Source organism: Gymnoscopelus braueri (genome assembly GCF_963280865.1).
Source record: "Gymnoscopelus braueri genome assembly, contig: SUPER_24_unloc_2, whole genome shotgun sequence".
In the NCBI taxonomy this organism is placed as follows: Eukaryota; Metazoa; Chordata; class Actinopteri; order Myctophiformes; family Myctophidae; genus Gymnoscopelus; species Gymnoscopelus braueri.
Genome location: NW_027660988.1, coordinates 136,607 through 153,733, shown reverse-complemented (window position 1 = coordinate 153,733; position 17,127 = coordinate 136,607). Strand labels below are relative to the sequence as shown.

At 39.9% G+C, this 17,127-nt stretch overlaps 1 protein-coding gene across 1 annotated transcript in view; it reads right to left on the bottom strand.

The window, feature by feature from the left end:
- The window catches only part of LOC308080987 (von Willebrand factor D and EGF domain-containing protein-like), a gene marked incomplete at both ends in the record, with an annotated part of 406,904 nt that overhangs the window by 362,990 nt on the left and 26,787 nt on the right, over positions 1 to 17,127 (bottom strand). Inside the window, 6 exon segments of the mRNA XM_080457391.1 lie at positions 5,520 to 5,722; positions 6,380 to 6,656; positions 9,084 to 9,157; positions 10,455 to 10,672; positions 12,821 to 12,962; positions 13,596 to 13,685. Of these exon segments, the coding sequence (XP_080313517.1) occupies positions 5,520 to 5,722; positions 6,380 to 6,656; positions 9,084 to 9,157; positions 10,455 to 10,672; positions 12,821 to 12,962; positions 13,596 to 13,685 (1,004 nt within the window).

Here is a 17,127-nt window from a genome sequence, read left to right as displayed (position 1 = left end):
ATTCCACTACATCTCAGAGGCAAATATTGTACTTTTACTCCACTACAATTATTTGAAAACTTTAGTTACTAGTTACTTTGTAGATTTTGATTATTATTTCAAAACATACATTAACCACTTCAGCCCTATATCCATTTCGGCCATTTGAAAATAGCCGATCTACAAGCTCACAATGCGTAGAATAGCTTGTAGATCAGCTATTTTCAAAAGATTTGTATAATTTGAAAACTTGAAATGGGACATTCTGCATAATGAATACTTTTACTTTTGGTAACTACATTTTGATGCTAATACTTTTGTACTTTTACTCATACTTTTACACGTACATTCTGAATTCTGGATTTTTTTTTACTTGTAACAGAGTCAGAATCAGAATCAGAATCAGTTTTATTGTCACATCACAGGTTTACAAGGTAAAGAAGTGGGTGAAATTCGTTTTTGTACATCGTTCCCATCGCAACGTTAATTTCCATAGAAAGAAGAGGGGGGGGGGGGAGAAGAAGAGGGGTGGGGGGCAAGTGGGAAGGAGATCAAAACAAGAGAGCAACAGAAGGCCAGACAAGTTATCTACATATTTACAAAGTACCTGAGATAATAAAAACTAAGGTGCCTGAGCATAGCAGCAATGTATGTATACTGTGCATGTTATACTTATACTGTGCATGATATACATATGGACGTTAAGGTGCTTAGAGAAAAAAGAGCACAATAAAAAAGACAAAAAAAGTCAGTGCGTTATACATGGGATTAAGGTGCAAAAGGTCAGTGCGTATTTCTATATTGCAGTATTGATACTTTTACTTAAGTAAAAAAATGTGGTACTGATGGTTTCTGCTTTTCACTCAATTGAAGGATGCTAACGAAGCAAGGAACAGGTATTTAGGCAGACCACAATGGAAACAAGTACCCAGGACTTTTTTGAGTAATCCCTTTAGCCTAAATGTCTTACTGTACCTCGTATCACGTTTTCATTTCTGACAAATAAAGTAATCAATCAATCAAAGATGCACTTATCCAGAGCGACTTACAATTGTGAGATTGGAATGAGCAGAGTAAGCATCAACTCTACTCAATAAACAACAATTTAAATAAAATAGTCACATAAGTAGTGTTCAGAGAGAACAATAGTAGTGTTGAAATTAGGATAATATGTAAACAATTAACCTAGCATCTGTCTAAACAATATGCTATCTAAATAACAATAACATTTATGGTAAAAAACAACAACAACTAATTGCAATATTTCCCCTGGACAAGCAGGGATACCATCTTATGAAGTGTACAAGTTTGGTCTCTGATGGTGGAGACCTGCTTTGGAAGGACAAGACTTACGGAGTGCAGCTTTAAGTTTAGTTCTATGCTCTACTAAGCTTACCACAATACACAATACAAAACGGTAAATACGACACCATACAATGGTATGTACTGCAAAATGCTATTCACAAGGTCTACTAAAAGTTTGTATTATAACACAACATACACACATACACTTTCTAACTCTAACAAAGATTTAAAGATTATAATTATTATAATAATGCTCTATTGTTGATGAAGTTGGGTCATGCGGGCATCAAGCATGTGTGAGGAAATACATAGGATGATGTTTTCTCAAACATTACTGTACAGTATGTATATCTTAAATTACATAAGTGCTTACTGAAACAAAACAACACTGTGCTCAGCCAGCTAGAAAGAGCTTTGGAACAGCCACTGAAGTGTGACCATTTTGTAAAAAAAAGGGCAGAGTTTGACTTCATTTCCACATTTGTCTATTTTCAATCCACGGCTCATTACTTGTGCTAATTAGAAATGGGGCTCCTGGACATGGCTGAGGCTCACTGTGTCAAAACATTTGTGGGTAGCACTTTACAATAATGACCCGTTATAAAGCATTTATAAACATTTATAAGCAGTTTGTAGACTATTAACAAATCATTAACAACCTGTTTGTTGACATTCGTAAATGATTACTAAAACCTTTATAACTACAGTTACAAATCATTTATAAGGTATTAGTAAGTAGTGAAATATTCATGAATAAACCATTTATATACATCTGTAAATTATTATTAAATCATTTGTAACTGATGTTATAATATATACAAGCTATTTGTAGATAAAGAACTAATCATAGACAAACTATTTATATGCATTGGTTAATTATTATGAAATCATTTATAATAACTTTGTAGAACATTTAAGAATAATTTAAACATTATTTAAAACACATTAAAACATTATTTATACTCAATTTTTCATTAAATAATGTAATTTAAAGTGTAAGAAATCTTTTGGAAATTATTCATATAGTGGTATAAATTTATTTTTTTCCATGTTTAGCAAATGATGCGTAGGACATTCGTAAAGAGTACGTAAACCATTTGCAGACGTTATCATGGGCCTGAGCCTAGTTGCTTCTTTTGGGCTTGTTTTCATAGACCTGACCGCTTGTTTCTTTTGCAAAATCTGGCAACACACTGATTACCTGCATTACACCTGCAGTAGCGTACTAGGGAGGAAGTGAACAGTGATGCAGTTGCAGACTGGACAGAAATATGTCTAATTCATGTTTTATGTGTTTTGACTGTCTTGTTGCAGGTGATCGAGGTAACATAAAATGGCTAATCTTACACACATGAAGTAGCATTATGACCAGGGGGTATTTTGATGGAGGCCGTTTGTATCCACAATGTTTGTTTTGATGTGTAGGCTAGTAATGTCCTCCTAGCTTAGCAGCTAAAGCTAACTTGCACTGGGAGGTGGTGACTGCAGAGGCTCCACGCTGCTACTCTGTGATTATGTTGTGATGAATTTCTTTGTTTAAATGTTAGTGTGTGTGCTGTGGCCAAGAGTTGCTACATTTTATATCTTAATAAATTGTTTAATACTTTAATACTCTATAACGTTACTTCTGCCACTTTTTGATGTCACATGTTTTACTAATCATTGTTAAACATGAAATAATAATGCATAGTCTTCACTTTACAACAAGGCCCATGATAACGTTTGCAAATGGTCTACATACTCTTTACGAATGTCTTACGAATCATTTATTAAACATGAAAGATAATTCTAGTAATTGTTTGGTGTCATGAAAGCCAGGTAGTTTGCAACAGGTAAGGAGAAAGGCACATTAACAGACAGTTGTAAATGATGAACTGTCTTCACTTTACTATAGGGCACATAATAACATGTACTAAGGATTTATAGATATTTTAGGAATGTTTTACAAAGCATATGTTAAACATGAACAAACACATTAACAGACAGTTGTAAATGATGAACTGTCTTCACTTTACTATAGGGCACATAATAACATGTACTAAGGATTTATAGATATTTCAGGAATGTTTTAAAAAGCATATGTTAAACATGAACAAACACATTTCCCAAATTACCGACAAGTAAAATTGATCATGTGGAAATAATGATCTGCAGATACTTTTTAAATGTTTAATTGGTACATTTAGAAAATATGTAGTAATTGCTTAGAAATGGTTTGTTGTTCATGCCTTGGGCTAGAACAAAGATTTAACACATGATTTAGGAAGTCTTAATACATGTTTAAAGAGATGTCCTATAACCACGAAAAAACTCAATTTATACCACTTTATAAATCATTTACAAATGATTTCCTACAATTTAAATGACATTATTTACTGATGAACAAACTCGAGTCTAAATAATGTTTTAATGTGTTTTAAATAATGATTAAATGATTCTTAAACATTCTACAATGTTATTATAAATTATTTAATAATCATTAACCAATGTATATAAATAGTTTGTGTATGATTAGTTCTTTATCTACAAATAGCTTGTATATATTATATAACATCAGTTACAAATGATTTAATAATCATTTACAGATGTATATAAATGGCTTATTAATGAATAGTTTACTACTTACTAATATATTATAAATGATTTGTAACCATAGTTATAAAAGGTTTTAGTAATCATTTACGAATGTCAACAAACAGGTTGTTAATGATTTGTTAATAGTCTACAAACTGCTCATAAACGTTTATAAATGCTTTATAACGGGTCATTATTGTAAAGTGCTACCCATTTGTGTTGTGCATGTTTTATATTCACAATTGATGAAAACTGATGGCAAACAGAGATCTTGAATTGAACAAAGGCTGAATGTGTAATTTTTTGGAGCGCAAAATGAACAAAACGAATGAAAACTGTATGTGGTTGGAACCAGATAACACTTTAGAGCAGGGGTCTTCAACGTTTTTCAGGCCACGGACCCCCTAGCTGAGAGAGAGATGAAGCAGGGACCCTCTATATTGTATAAAATTGTGTTTCAGATTAAACTTCTTTTCGTTTACTTGGTCTGCTCTTTTTTCTCTCTACACCTAAACCTCTTTGCCAAAAATAGCCAATCTACAAGCTCACAACGCTGTGAGCTTGTAGATCTGCTATTTTTGGCTAAAGTTCTCCTCAGAAAAGGGATGCTAGGGTTCAAGTGGTTAATGTAAAAAAAATCCTTTCACACACAGATTTGGCAGCCCACCTGTAGTAACTCTGAGGACCCCCTATGGGTCCCGGACCCCCTGTTGAAGACCCCTGCTTAAGAGCCTGCTCTCACTAGTGAAAATAAAAAGAGTAACATTTTGTTAAAAAGATACACATGGATTAAGAAGAATGTGGGGGAGAATGCCTAAAAACACTCCCGGAGGCTTGAGAAGTGGCATTCTCCAGTAACATGTGTACATTAACTCATTCACTGCCACTGACGTAAAAAACGTAATTTGTCCCGTTTACCAATCCTGCCACTGACGTAAAAAACGTAAAACGTAGTTTTTTTTTCAAATTTGACCCAAAGACCAAGGAGATATGATTGTTTAAAGATCTACACTCCCATCCACTTCCTTGTTAACTTAAAACTTAAAAATTCTGTATCTCGGCTCCTGAGTACTTTTTTTTTTAAATGAAAAATCTCTGGCAGTGGGCAAACGCGGCCAGCAATAATTGTGGCAGTGAATGAGTTAAGTGTAGGGTAAAATTATATTACTGTAGAAAATACACACCTCTATTACAAAGAAAACATTCAGGCATATAGACATACTTCATGCATTAGAGGAAAGGCCATGGTAGGGTCCATTCTGCTATCTGCCTAATAGATTATGAGATGTTATCCCGTTTGCAAAGTTGACATTTTGGCCTGAGGGGTGGTGCTAGAAGCAAGGGGGGGGGGGGGTCACTCAAATTGACCGATGGATGGATGGACCAACCAAAAGAAAATAAATGTCAAAGCATTGTATCCCATTGAAGACGTTTCCCAAAGTGTTGTCATTGACAATGACGTTTCCTCAAGCAAAAAAATAAAGGTAATTTCTTCAAGCATTTTAACCCATTGAAAAGGGCGTTTCCTCCTGCAATGTAAACCATTGCAAAGGGTGTTTCCTCCAGCCTTTTACAACCCATTGTAAATGATGTTTGCTCAAACAAAAAGGACATTTCCTCAAGCTTTGTAACCCATTTGAAATCCCACGTGACTGACTGACCTCCAGCTCTCGATGAATCCATCCAGGTCGTCGGTGCTGTAGGAGCCTCCGTCCGATCCCTGGAAGTCGTTGTTGACGTTTCGGTCGAAGGTCCCGCACAGGCCTCGCGTGTTGCCGTAGTCCCTGCTGGGCGCTCTGACGGACAGGCTCATCCCCCAATCACTGACGTCGGCCCTCACGAAGGCCCCGGACGGAAAGATCAACTAGCGAGAGGAGAGGCACACCCAGTAGCTCATTAACATACTCTTCTCTTCATGCACAAAACGTACCAAATACTGTACATACTGTACAGTATAGAGTTTACATCAATTAAAACAATGGTATCTAATCTCAGGGTTCATTATTAATCACAAGATGTTAACAGTAAATGTAATTTAATGTAAAAGTTTAATTGGTCCATAGCCTAAAACATATCAAATTGGGGGTCCTTCAAATTATAATTTGTTGAGAATCACTGAACCACTGTATACCTATACTAGGACATCCTCAGTGCTTTTTAACTAAGGATCTATTTTCGTTCCATCTGGTTCATTTTTAACACTCTCAGAGTTACAGACACGTAAGGGTCCATTTGGGCCGCTGGTGGTCCCCGGACCCGATGTTGAACACCAGTGGTCTATTGCAGTGGTTCTCAAACTGTGGGCCAGGACCCCCAGGGCGGTCCCCAAAAGTTTTTTTGGGGTGGAGGGGTCCCCACATGATTTGCTTAACAAACATAACATAACAACATTGGCCAAATTGTAAAAAAAAAAAAATTGGAAAAAAGTTCCAGTTCAAATATGATTATGTTTGGTTTGTCGCGACCTGAAACGTTTGAGAACCAACTGGTCAATTGCATCAAAAATGAACGTGATTCCTACAGTGACTTTCTTCCCCTGATGGGTCTCGAGGACGCGGACGCGTCCGCTCCCGGCGTCCCCCGGGCTCTTCAGGGTGAGCTGGGGCCGGGTCTCCTGCAGCTGGCCGTTGCACATGTCCAACACGGCCACCTCGGCGCCCTCGCGCACCGCCACGCCGCAGTTGCACGCCACGGCGTGGTGCCGGCTGCCGCAGTCCCACTGGCGAGCGTGGACCTCGAACGTTCTGCTCAGGCTCTGGTACAGCACGAAGGACCCGGTGTGGTGGTTCTCATAACGCCTGGTCACAAATGAGGAAATTCACAATTAATCAGGGTTTTGATTTTGTCAGCCACTTAACCCACTTGAACCCCAGCATCCATATTATGGTGGGGACATAAGCCAAAAATAGTTACGTTGCGATGCGTTGTGAGCTTGTAGATCGGCAACTTTTCGTCTCAAGTACAGAGTCAACGCAGGTTCAGTTTACAAAGAGGGTTTAAGTGGTTGAGCCCTATATACTTCATTGTACGACAAACAGTGGAAATAGCCGATCTACAAACTCACAGGACCGCATCACATCGTGTGAGCTTCTAGATATGGATTTTTTTGCTATTTTACAAAGCAAAAAATACATTTTTGGCGAAATTTTGAAGGATTTTGAAAAAATGCCCAACATAGGGACACCGGGGTTAATGTGTTTAACACTACCACCGCCAGGCCCGTAGCCTACGGGCCGATAAATCCAACCGTAAAGCGCCGATCCCGTAGCCTACGGACTGTGGTGCTTTTTCCTTTTTTTGGAAAAAATAAAACTTTTTTCAATTTTCTATACGGCACATTTCATTGTAACACCACCGGAAACAGAATTATTCGGGATCCGGTTTTGCCGATCCCGTCGGCCCTCGTACTAATGACGAAATTGAAACCCCATTTTCTCCTTGTAGTTTTTTCTCCTCGGTGATCACTGTTTAACATAAACCGTTCTAACTACAACATGGCGGCTCCGTTTGACACGTGGTTTTCACTGGTAGACGCAGGGAGATCTCCACGATGTATACAAACAGTGCAGAGCTCAATCTTAAAGGGATTGTAGGCGATTCAGAGATAAACAAAGGAAAAAAATCCAGCTGTTCGTTTCCCCGACCACCAGGGGGTGACGCACGGAGGACTTCCATAGAGTAAGCAGACTTCTAAACGGGCCATGCCGAATATAGGTTACTTTATCCGGATACAATTCGCGGAACTGCCCGCCCCTGCCGGTTCTCTGAATTTATATTTTTAAATAGGCTCTTTCATGACAAATTGACCACATATATGAAGTTAAACAACTAAATTCTATCCAAACGCTTTTTGAAAAGTAAATTATGTGCCTAAAAAACGAAGTTTGAGAGCATTTTAAAACCGAAAGTAAAAAGTTAACACGGACACGGACGCGCACGGATGCGCACATGCGTGCGTGAATTTACGCACCGGATACCCGGATGTGTAACCTAAATAGTAGGGAAAATACGGATTTCAGAAAGAGGAGTGTTTTTCAATGCAGGAAAACACCCCAGCATCATTATATAGTGGCTGATAGAGGGGAAAAAATGCAAAATATATATATAGAGGTATTTTTCAAATATAGGCTTAATGTTGCCTACTATACCTTTAAGGATTTTAACGAGGTCTATGGCGACGTGAAAAAAACTAAAAACAACAATAAAACGTTGGCACTGGTGAGTACATTATGAGATTAACCTCTGGCGGTCAATGTGTTAACATACTTTTATAAGTTTTATTTTTATTGTGATTATAAAACATTATAAAACATAAAACATATACATACATAAACATATATAAAACATATAATCCCCCTCAACGCCATAATCTTAACGCAGTGGGACACTCCACTGGGATTTAACTGACAACCGTAGTTGACATTAGGTGAGTCATCACTACAGAACTCCACCCTGCCCGGCCCCCTAGGCAGTTTAAAACAAACACCCCCCTCATTAGCAGACCCCATCTGACCCGGGTTGACAACATAGCTGTCAGTCAAGAACAGAAGAGCTGCGCTGGGTGAAAAACTCTTATGACTCCGTACTTAAATCATCGCAGTAAGTACAGCAATAGTTAAGCCCCCCCCCCTCCGCTCAAAAGCCATTCTCTGTGGATACGGCCCCTAATACATAAATTTGGGGGTCTGAGAACCACTGATCTAGGCCAGTGGTTCTCAACTTGCGGGTCAGGACGCCGAGGGGGGTCGCCACATGATTTTGAGGGGGTCCCCAGATTTCACTAAGAGTAAAAAAAAAAAGAAGCTTAATCTGAAACACAATTTTATACAATTTAGAAGGGGTCCCTGCTTCATCTCTCTCGGTTAGGGGGTCCGTGGCCTGAAAAACGCTGAAGACCCCGCTCTAAACTCTCTGAGAACCACTGATCTAGGCCAGTGGTTCTAAACTTGTGGGTCAGGACGCCCAGGGGGGTCGCCACATGATTTTGAGGGGGTCCCCAGATGACAGTGAAGTGACAATTTAAGGACTTTTAAGACCTAAAATAAATAAAATAAAATAATTGAAATGGAATGAAAAAGGATCATCACTGCATGAACAGTAATCAACAAACTATACTATAAAAACGGTTCAAACATTGGCCAAATTGTCAAATAATATAAGAAAGAGGCAAACACTGAAAAAAAGCTGATCTACAAGCTCACAACGTCTCGCAACGCTGGACGTACCTGCCGTCCAGCGTGATGATGTGCGGGTCGGTCAGAGAGTAACAGATGGAAGTGGGAACGTCCTGCACCGTGACCTGAGAGAGGGAGGTAAAAAGAGCAAGAGGTCAACACCGCGCTCCCTCCTGTGACCCTGTGAGGACTTTGATGTGAGCACATAACACAGACAGAGAGAGAGAGAGACAGGCGGCTGAGAGACAGCCTGTCTGGGTGGGGCCTTACATCGTATCGTGCTTATGGAAGGTAATTGATGGTTTGGATGCAAGACTGATTGACGCTTGTTTAGGTATAACTGTTTGTCAACGTTGGGCCCGGCGACCAGCCGGGGTCCAAATGGACCCTTACGGGTCTGTAACTCTGAGAGAGTACAAATGGAACCAAATGGACCCTTAATGGTCCATTTGGTTCCATTTGTACTTTCTCAGAGTTAAATGAACACTGAGGACCTCTTATCTGGGACTGGGGTCCCAGAGATTTAAAAAAAAAGGGGGAAAATATCAAATGGGGGTCTGTGGTTTGACGTATATCAAACATCAGATCCTTGATTTTATTTCTTTTGAGAATCACTAGTTTAGATGGATTGAGATGTAATCTACGGATTCTGCCGAATGAAAACGTTGATACAACTGATGATGTAAAATTTGAAAAACAGATGGAGCTTACAAAGCATTTATACAGCCTTTAAAAACATGAAATCCCCCAGCTGAGGCCCCCCTGCATCCCTGGCACTCAGTGGTGAAAAGTACCGTAACTAAGTGCATTTACTCAATGTACTTTTACTTTACTTGAGTATATGTATGTTTTATACTTGTTTTATACTAATCCTACTCAGCTGCATTTCAGAGGCAAATATTGTAGTCTTTACTCTGCTACAATTATTAGAGGACGGCCGGAGTGACGGCGACCCGGGGTGGAGAGGGTTGGCAGCCCAAACCACCTCTTCCGTGAGGAAGAGCCAAAAGCTACAGGCTGCGGTGAAACCTGCACGGAGGGTTCCCAACCTAGCCTGATTCTCAGACTGAAGCTGCGTGGAGCTTCAGTCTGACATTGGCTCCAGTGTAGGCCATTAGGGGGAGGGGATTAGAATTTCCCATACCAGTTAGAATTGGTTTAGAATTTTCCTAAACCAATCACAAGGGATCCCCACCTCCGACCTCCGACTCTCATTGGACGGTACTTTTTGTACCGAATAAATCACATTACAACACCAGACCAAGAGGGGCAGCCCACTCATAAAGTGGGCGGGGTCTATGGTCTGGAACCAGGCTATTATTCCCGACCCACAGTTTGAGAACCACTGGCCTAGAATACAGCCGCAATAAGGTTATTATTTAACTCAGCACTCTACTGAGTACTCTACTGAGTACTTCTCACTTTGAGGGGAGAGGGGACGTAGTTCCTCCAGAGGCGCGGGGCCCCGGGGCCGGGCAGAGCGTTGAGCAGGCTGGGCCGGTTCCCGTCGCGGGTGAAGTCGGTGACGGCGGTGAGCAGCACGGTGTCGCTGGCGCAGCGGCCGCCCTGGCAGGGCGCGGGTTCCAGCGCCGCCTGGCAGGAAGACAGCGCCACGTTGGGGGCCTCGTGACCCAGGCCGTCTGGAAGAGGCCAAACACATCATTAGCACATCGTCTACCCTGTGTGATCCCATGGTCTCTAGTGTTTTATTCTTTATTTAAGCCATTAGGACCTGAGGCCGATTCTACAAAATGTCTTCTAAATCCTAACAGTTTTCTAAAAAACCTTATGTTGCTATATCAGTGGTGCTCAAACTTTTTCATGTCAAGGATCCCCAAAATGATATGTATTTGGTCGCGGACCCCAGTAGCAAAGATTTTAGTAAAAAAACTGCTTTAAAAAGTATTATATTGGGGCGCCCGCTGGCCTAGCGGTCCAAGTGCATGCCACATATAGGCTCTAATGCCTGACAGCGTGTCGCAGGTTCAACTCCCCAACCCGACGACCTTTGCTGCGTATCTCTCTCCCTGTTTCCTGTCTATCTCCTGTACTATCAATAAAGGCAGAAAAAGACCCAAAACTATCTTTAAAAAAAGAAAAAAGAAAAGGAAAGGAAATGATATTAAAAAGATTTGCACAAAATGTTCCAAGATCTTTCAAAAATAGCAGATCTACAAGCTCATAGCGCGGCACGAAGTGATGTGCTATGAGCTTGTACATCTGCTATTTTTTTAATAGCTAAAGTACAAAATAATGGTTTAAGTGGTTAAAAAGATTGTGATGCAAAATTATGTATAAATGACACAGACGCTTTCCCGGTATTAATGGGTTAATTTTGTATTCTTATTTGTTTTGGTTCGGCTCTGGATGCTTGGCTCTTAGCTGTAGCCAAACTCCTGTCCTGTGGTTTATTATTACTGCTGTTTCTGTTGTGACACCGGAATCTCCGCACAGGGGATTAAACAATGCTTGTTGAGTGACATCGGGGCTTGATAAGAACGCTTTGATCGTTAATTTGAATCAGCTGTGTGGAGGGAGAACTGCAGTAAACATGTAGGATAAATTGTAATCCTGCTTACATTAACCCATTAAGACCGGGACCGCATCTGTGCTATTTTAAACTTATTTGGCTATTCAAAAATAGCAGATCTGCAGGCTCATTGCGCGGCACTCGGTGCCGTGCTATGAGCTTGTATTTTTTTTTTATCTTGAAAATGTGTGCAAATCTTTGAATATATATTTTTTAAAGCGAACATTTGTAACTCAAATCTTTGCTTCTGAAGGTCCCTGGAACAAAATATATATATAAACTTTTTTTCAAAAAACGGCCTTAGGTCTTAATGGATTAATAACCTTCCACAGAACTGCAGCTGCATACAGGAGCATCCTCCTGCAACATAAACAGCGCGCTGTCTGACTCCACAGCTGTCATTGTTTATAATCATGTATTTCAACTTAGTTGTAGATTTTTATTTTTATACTGCAATCATGCCATTTGTAATACTATAATCATGCGTGCCAACTTTGTTGGCTAACTTGTTGTTGGCAAATCATATTCTATTAATGTTTTTATTGCGTTATACATAGAGTATATCTTGCCTCCTCCTGGCACTTTTCCTTTTTATATTTTGTGTACTGTTTTTTTGTATTGTTTTTACTTATTTGTGCTAAATAAATTAATAAAATGAAATGATAGAACCCATTGTGTTGTTGTGATACGCGGACACTTTTTAACGTCACCTTCACAATCCACCAATCGTGGAAGGTTACCCTTTTGATTTCTGTCAGTTTTGTTCCCACATTATTGTCATTATTGACTGACGCGGATCACTCAAATGAATTGAGTGAGTACAACCGCAAGTAATGCCCATAATTTGCACATGGCCTCACAGGATACTGAAAACAAGTGGATATTATAGAACACTGGTTCTCAACATTGGGTCCGGGGACCACCAGGGGTCCAAATTGACCCGCAAGGGTCTGTAACTCTGAGAGTGTTCAAATGGAATCAAATGGACCCTGTTCCATTTGAACACTCTCAAAGTTAAATTAACACTAAGGATTGTTACAGTCTAGATTTGGGTCCCGAAGAAGATTATATATATTTGTTTTAATCAAATCAGGGTCTGTGGTCTAATGCCTATCAAACTGGGGGGTCCTTGAATTTAAAAAGGTTAAGAATCAATTAACTAAACTATACTGGAACAATCTGTAAAATCCACTTATTCAACTCTAAGAGTGTAACAAGGCTGAGAATCAATGTTGTGAGAAACCCATGTTGATCTGACCTGGGTCGTTGACGCTGAGAGACAGGGGAACGCCACACTGGTGTTCAAGCTGTGGTCCGTGGCATGGGATGGGGACGGTGCTGTAGATGGTCACCTCGTGTTCCTTGCTGTTCTCTGCTATGTGGAGAACATCAGGAGAGAACTACACGCAGGAGAACAGAAGAATTAGTACAATTTTAAGGTGCGTGTACTTTAGTTGAGTATTATTTTATTTTTTAATATACTTTATACTTCTACTTCACTACATCTACAGGCAAATGTTGTACTTTTTACTCCACTACAATAATTTAAAAACTTGAGTTACAAGTTATATTATTTATGGATTTAGATTATGAATACAAAACATGCATTAACCACGTAAGCCCTATCTTATACTTTGGAAACATTTGAGGACTTTTAATTTGGTGCCGTATTGTTGACAACCCATTTATCAGTATGATAGTTTTGTCCGCTCATTTCTTTGTTTAATCGCTTCCAAGTTCACTTGTTTATCCCGTATACTGTACGAGTTCTCTCTATCCTGACTGGATGAAATTGGTCCCCAATCTGAACATTCATTTTCAGTTTAGCTAGAGAGCTAGAGAGATGGGGAGACCCCTGCTACTGAGCAAACACTCTTTAGTAATGATTACTATCAGAATATATAGCTATGTTAAGCTTAATTTAACAAGACAAATAAATGGAACAGTTATTGTATATATAAATTAATGAATTATAAATCATAATAACGTGCTACTATGATACAGTACTGAGATTTGAATCTTGTTTTTATTACCTTGAGGCCAGCATAGAAGCTCTCACTCTCTCGTGGAACAGATTGTACTTGACTGTAGTTGGCTCTGAACGTTGACACACTGCAGGAAAACTGTAAACACAAATGATTTCAGTGGTTTGATGTGTATTTTTGACAATAATTACATAAACAAACAGACAAGGCCTCACTCAAAAATCAAGTTTGAAATAAGTCCCAGATAGCAGCCTGAACCACATCACAGCTACTCAATAGAACAGCTGAGTCATGATCAGTAACATAATCATCATGCTGAAATGTTTTAATTTCAAGGACCACTTGAAATTAAGGGTCCACTTGGTTCCATGTGTACACTCTCAGAGTTACAGAACCACAAGGGTCCACTTGGTTCCATTTGTACACTCTCAGAGTTACAGAACCACAAGGGTCCACTTGGTTCCATTTGTACACTCTCAGAGTTACAGAACCACAAGGGTCCACTTGGTGCCATTTGTACACTCTCAGAGTTACAGAACCACAAGGGTCCACTTGGTTCCATTTGTACACTCTCAGAGTTACAGAACCACAAGGGTGCACATGGTTCCATTTGTACACTCTCAGAGTTACAGAACCACAAGGGTCCACTTGGTTCCATTTGTACACTCTCAGAGTTACAGAACCACAAGGGTCCACTTGGTTCCATTTGTACACTCTCAGAGTTACAGAACCACAAGGGTGCACATGGTTCCATTTGTACACTGTCAGAGTTACAGACCCATAGGGGTACATTTGTTTCTTATCAATCATTTAGCCGGGGATGCCCTGGAACCACGGAAAGGACCACTGGGGGTCCCCGGACCCCACTTTGAAAACCACCAATATAAAGTATATCACGATTTAAAGCAACAAATAATAAGGTTCATTTGTATAGCACTTTTTAAGAACAATGTCACAAAGTGCTTGACAGAAGAATCCACAACACAAAACAAGCATGAAAAAAACGTAAAACAAGAAATACATTCAAACTAAGAGAGCTGCGTGTTAAAAGCAGCTTTATAAAGGTGAGTTTTTTGAAGGGATTTAAAACTTTACTGGAGTATTTCCGATGACATATGGGTGAATTGATCCAAACTTTTCAGCATGTCGTGCTCCTACACACTTGCTGCTGTCAGGCAGAAAACCTTGTATCTCCATATTTCTACTTTAAATGTTTATCGCAAATTAAGGTATAAGAGTAGCATGAAACAGTTGAGCTTTCTGTAGAAGCTTGTAGATCTGCAGTTTTTGCTATTTTTGTATAGTGAAAGTGAAAGTGTGTCTTTAGCTTTTATACAAATTGAAACAATGCAAAGTTTTAATAAGAGCTTGTGACTAAATAATAACTACATTGGATCCATCGGAACACAGGTTATTTTTCCCCCCCATCTCCTTTTTTGACATATAAGGTTTCCACCCGACAGCGATGACAATATGGCCGATGACGTATTGGTGAATTGGATCCAAACATTAAGAGCGCGTGGCGCTCCAGACATAACACATGGACAACTCCCCCCCTGCACTGTGCTGAGAGCACGAGCAACGCACAGAAAGCTGTCACCTTTGACTCCGGCACAGCTGTGACATAAGCATGTGTGAAACATGGGCCCCCAGAGCAGTGGTGGAAAGTAACTAAGTACATGTACTTGAGTACTGTACTTAAGTACGACTTTGAGCTACTTTTGACTTTACTTGAGCATGCCCTTTTTTCAAAACATTATACTTCTATACTCCACTACATGTCAGAGGCAAACGTTTACTTTTCACTACAATACAATTATTTGAAAACTTCCAAGTTACTTTGCAGATTTAGATTACATAGATATTATTACATAACATGCATTAACCAATTAAGCCCTGTTGTATTACTTTGTCTATTCGAAAAAAGCCGATCTAAACAACGTGTCGCTTAAGTGGTTAATGTAGCCTATGTCTTGTAATTATTAAAGATTTTGAATAACTGTAGTAGTCGAGTACAGTATTTGCCTCTGAGATGTAGTGGAGCAGAAACATAAAGTACCAAAAAATGGAAACACTCGACTCAAAGTAAAAGTCTTTAAAATTGTACCTAAGTACAGTACTTGAGTACATGTACTTAGTTACTTTCTACCACTGATTGCCTAATGCTGAGGATGCTTCTCTCTTCTCCTGCATGTATAGAAGCATAATGCATTGAAAAATACTCATACTCAAGTCAAGTAAAAAGCACCACAAATTTGTACTGAATCACTTGAACCCCAGTGTCCATCATTTCGTGGGGAGAACAGTAGCCACAAAATTGCAGATCTACAAGCTCACAATGCGTCGCAATGCGACACATTGTGAGCTTGTAGATCGGCTATTTTTGACGGGAAAAAAGTGGACAAAGTACATGTAGTAACTCAAGTCCAGTTATCTAAGACTACTGGGGTTTAAGTTGAAGGAGGGGGGGCAGAGCTTAACGTGTCCCAGACAACATACGTGTCCAAATATGGCGATGAGTGAGCGCTCGGCCTCTCACAGCTGGACGGAGGATTGGAGACATGGCAGTGGTGCGGTGGTGCGGTGCGGAGGGCGATGACATCACCAGAGTTGTCACATACGCTCCGCGTTTGGAGGGATAATAAGCTCTCCTGGTTGCCCGGGCAACGTCCAAAAAAAGAGTTCCATGATAAAGCAGGAGCTGTCTTTATGTGTTAACCACTTCACCCCTGGAGTCAGGATTTTGAGCATGTCACTATACGTGTAAACATTTTGTAAGACCAACTATAGGATATCACCAGAGGACTTGGGTCACAAAAGGGCTTAAAGTTGTACTATAAGTCATTGGTTCTCAAATTGGGGTCCGGGGACCCCCAGGGGTCCTTGGTGGAGTTCCAAGGGGTTCCTAGCAAAATGTGTTAATATAGCATCACAATAATTTGAACCACTTTAACATACCACTTTTATACTTTGACTATTCAAAAATTGCAGATCTACAAGCTCATTGCGCGGCACCGAGTGCGGCGCCAAGAGCTTGAAAAATCGTGAAAATCTGTGCAAACCTACCAAACCAAATATTTAAGTGAACATTTGTAACACAAATTTTTGCTTCTGGGGGTCCCTGGAACAAAATATCTGAGATGGGGGTCTGCGGCCAAACACATATCATTTTGGGGGTCCTTGACATGAAAAGGTTTGAGAACCACTGCTATAAGTGATATTTTTGGTTATAAGTGTAAATACTGTACTGTTGTGATAGTAATCAATGTTATAGAGTGTTTGTTCAGTAACAGGGGTCTCCTGCTCTCTCCGGCTCTTTAGTGAACAGAAAATCGATTTTCACGTCAGGATACTCAATTCATCCAATCAGGAGAGAGAACTCATACAGGATACTGGACAAACAAGTGGAATTGGGAGACACATTTTGTGCAGACAAAATTGGTAATGGAACAGTATAAGATTGAAGGTGATTAGTGGGTTCTCTCTTCTGATTGGGTGACATTGGTATCCCGACCCGATCTGTTTATTAAAGACCTGTTACTGACTGACCAAAACACTCTATAGTAGGGTTAGGGTTTAC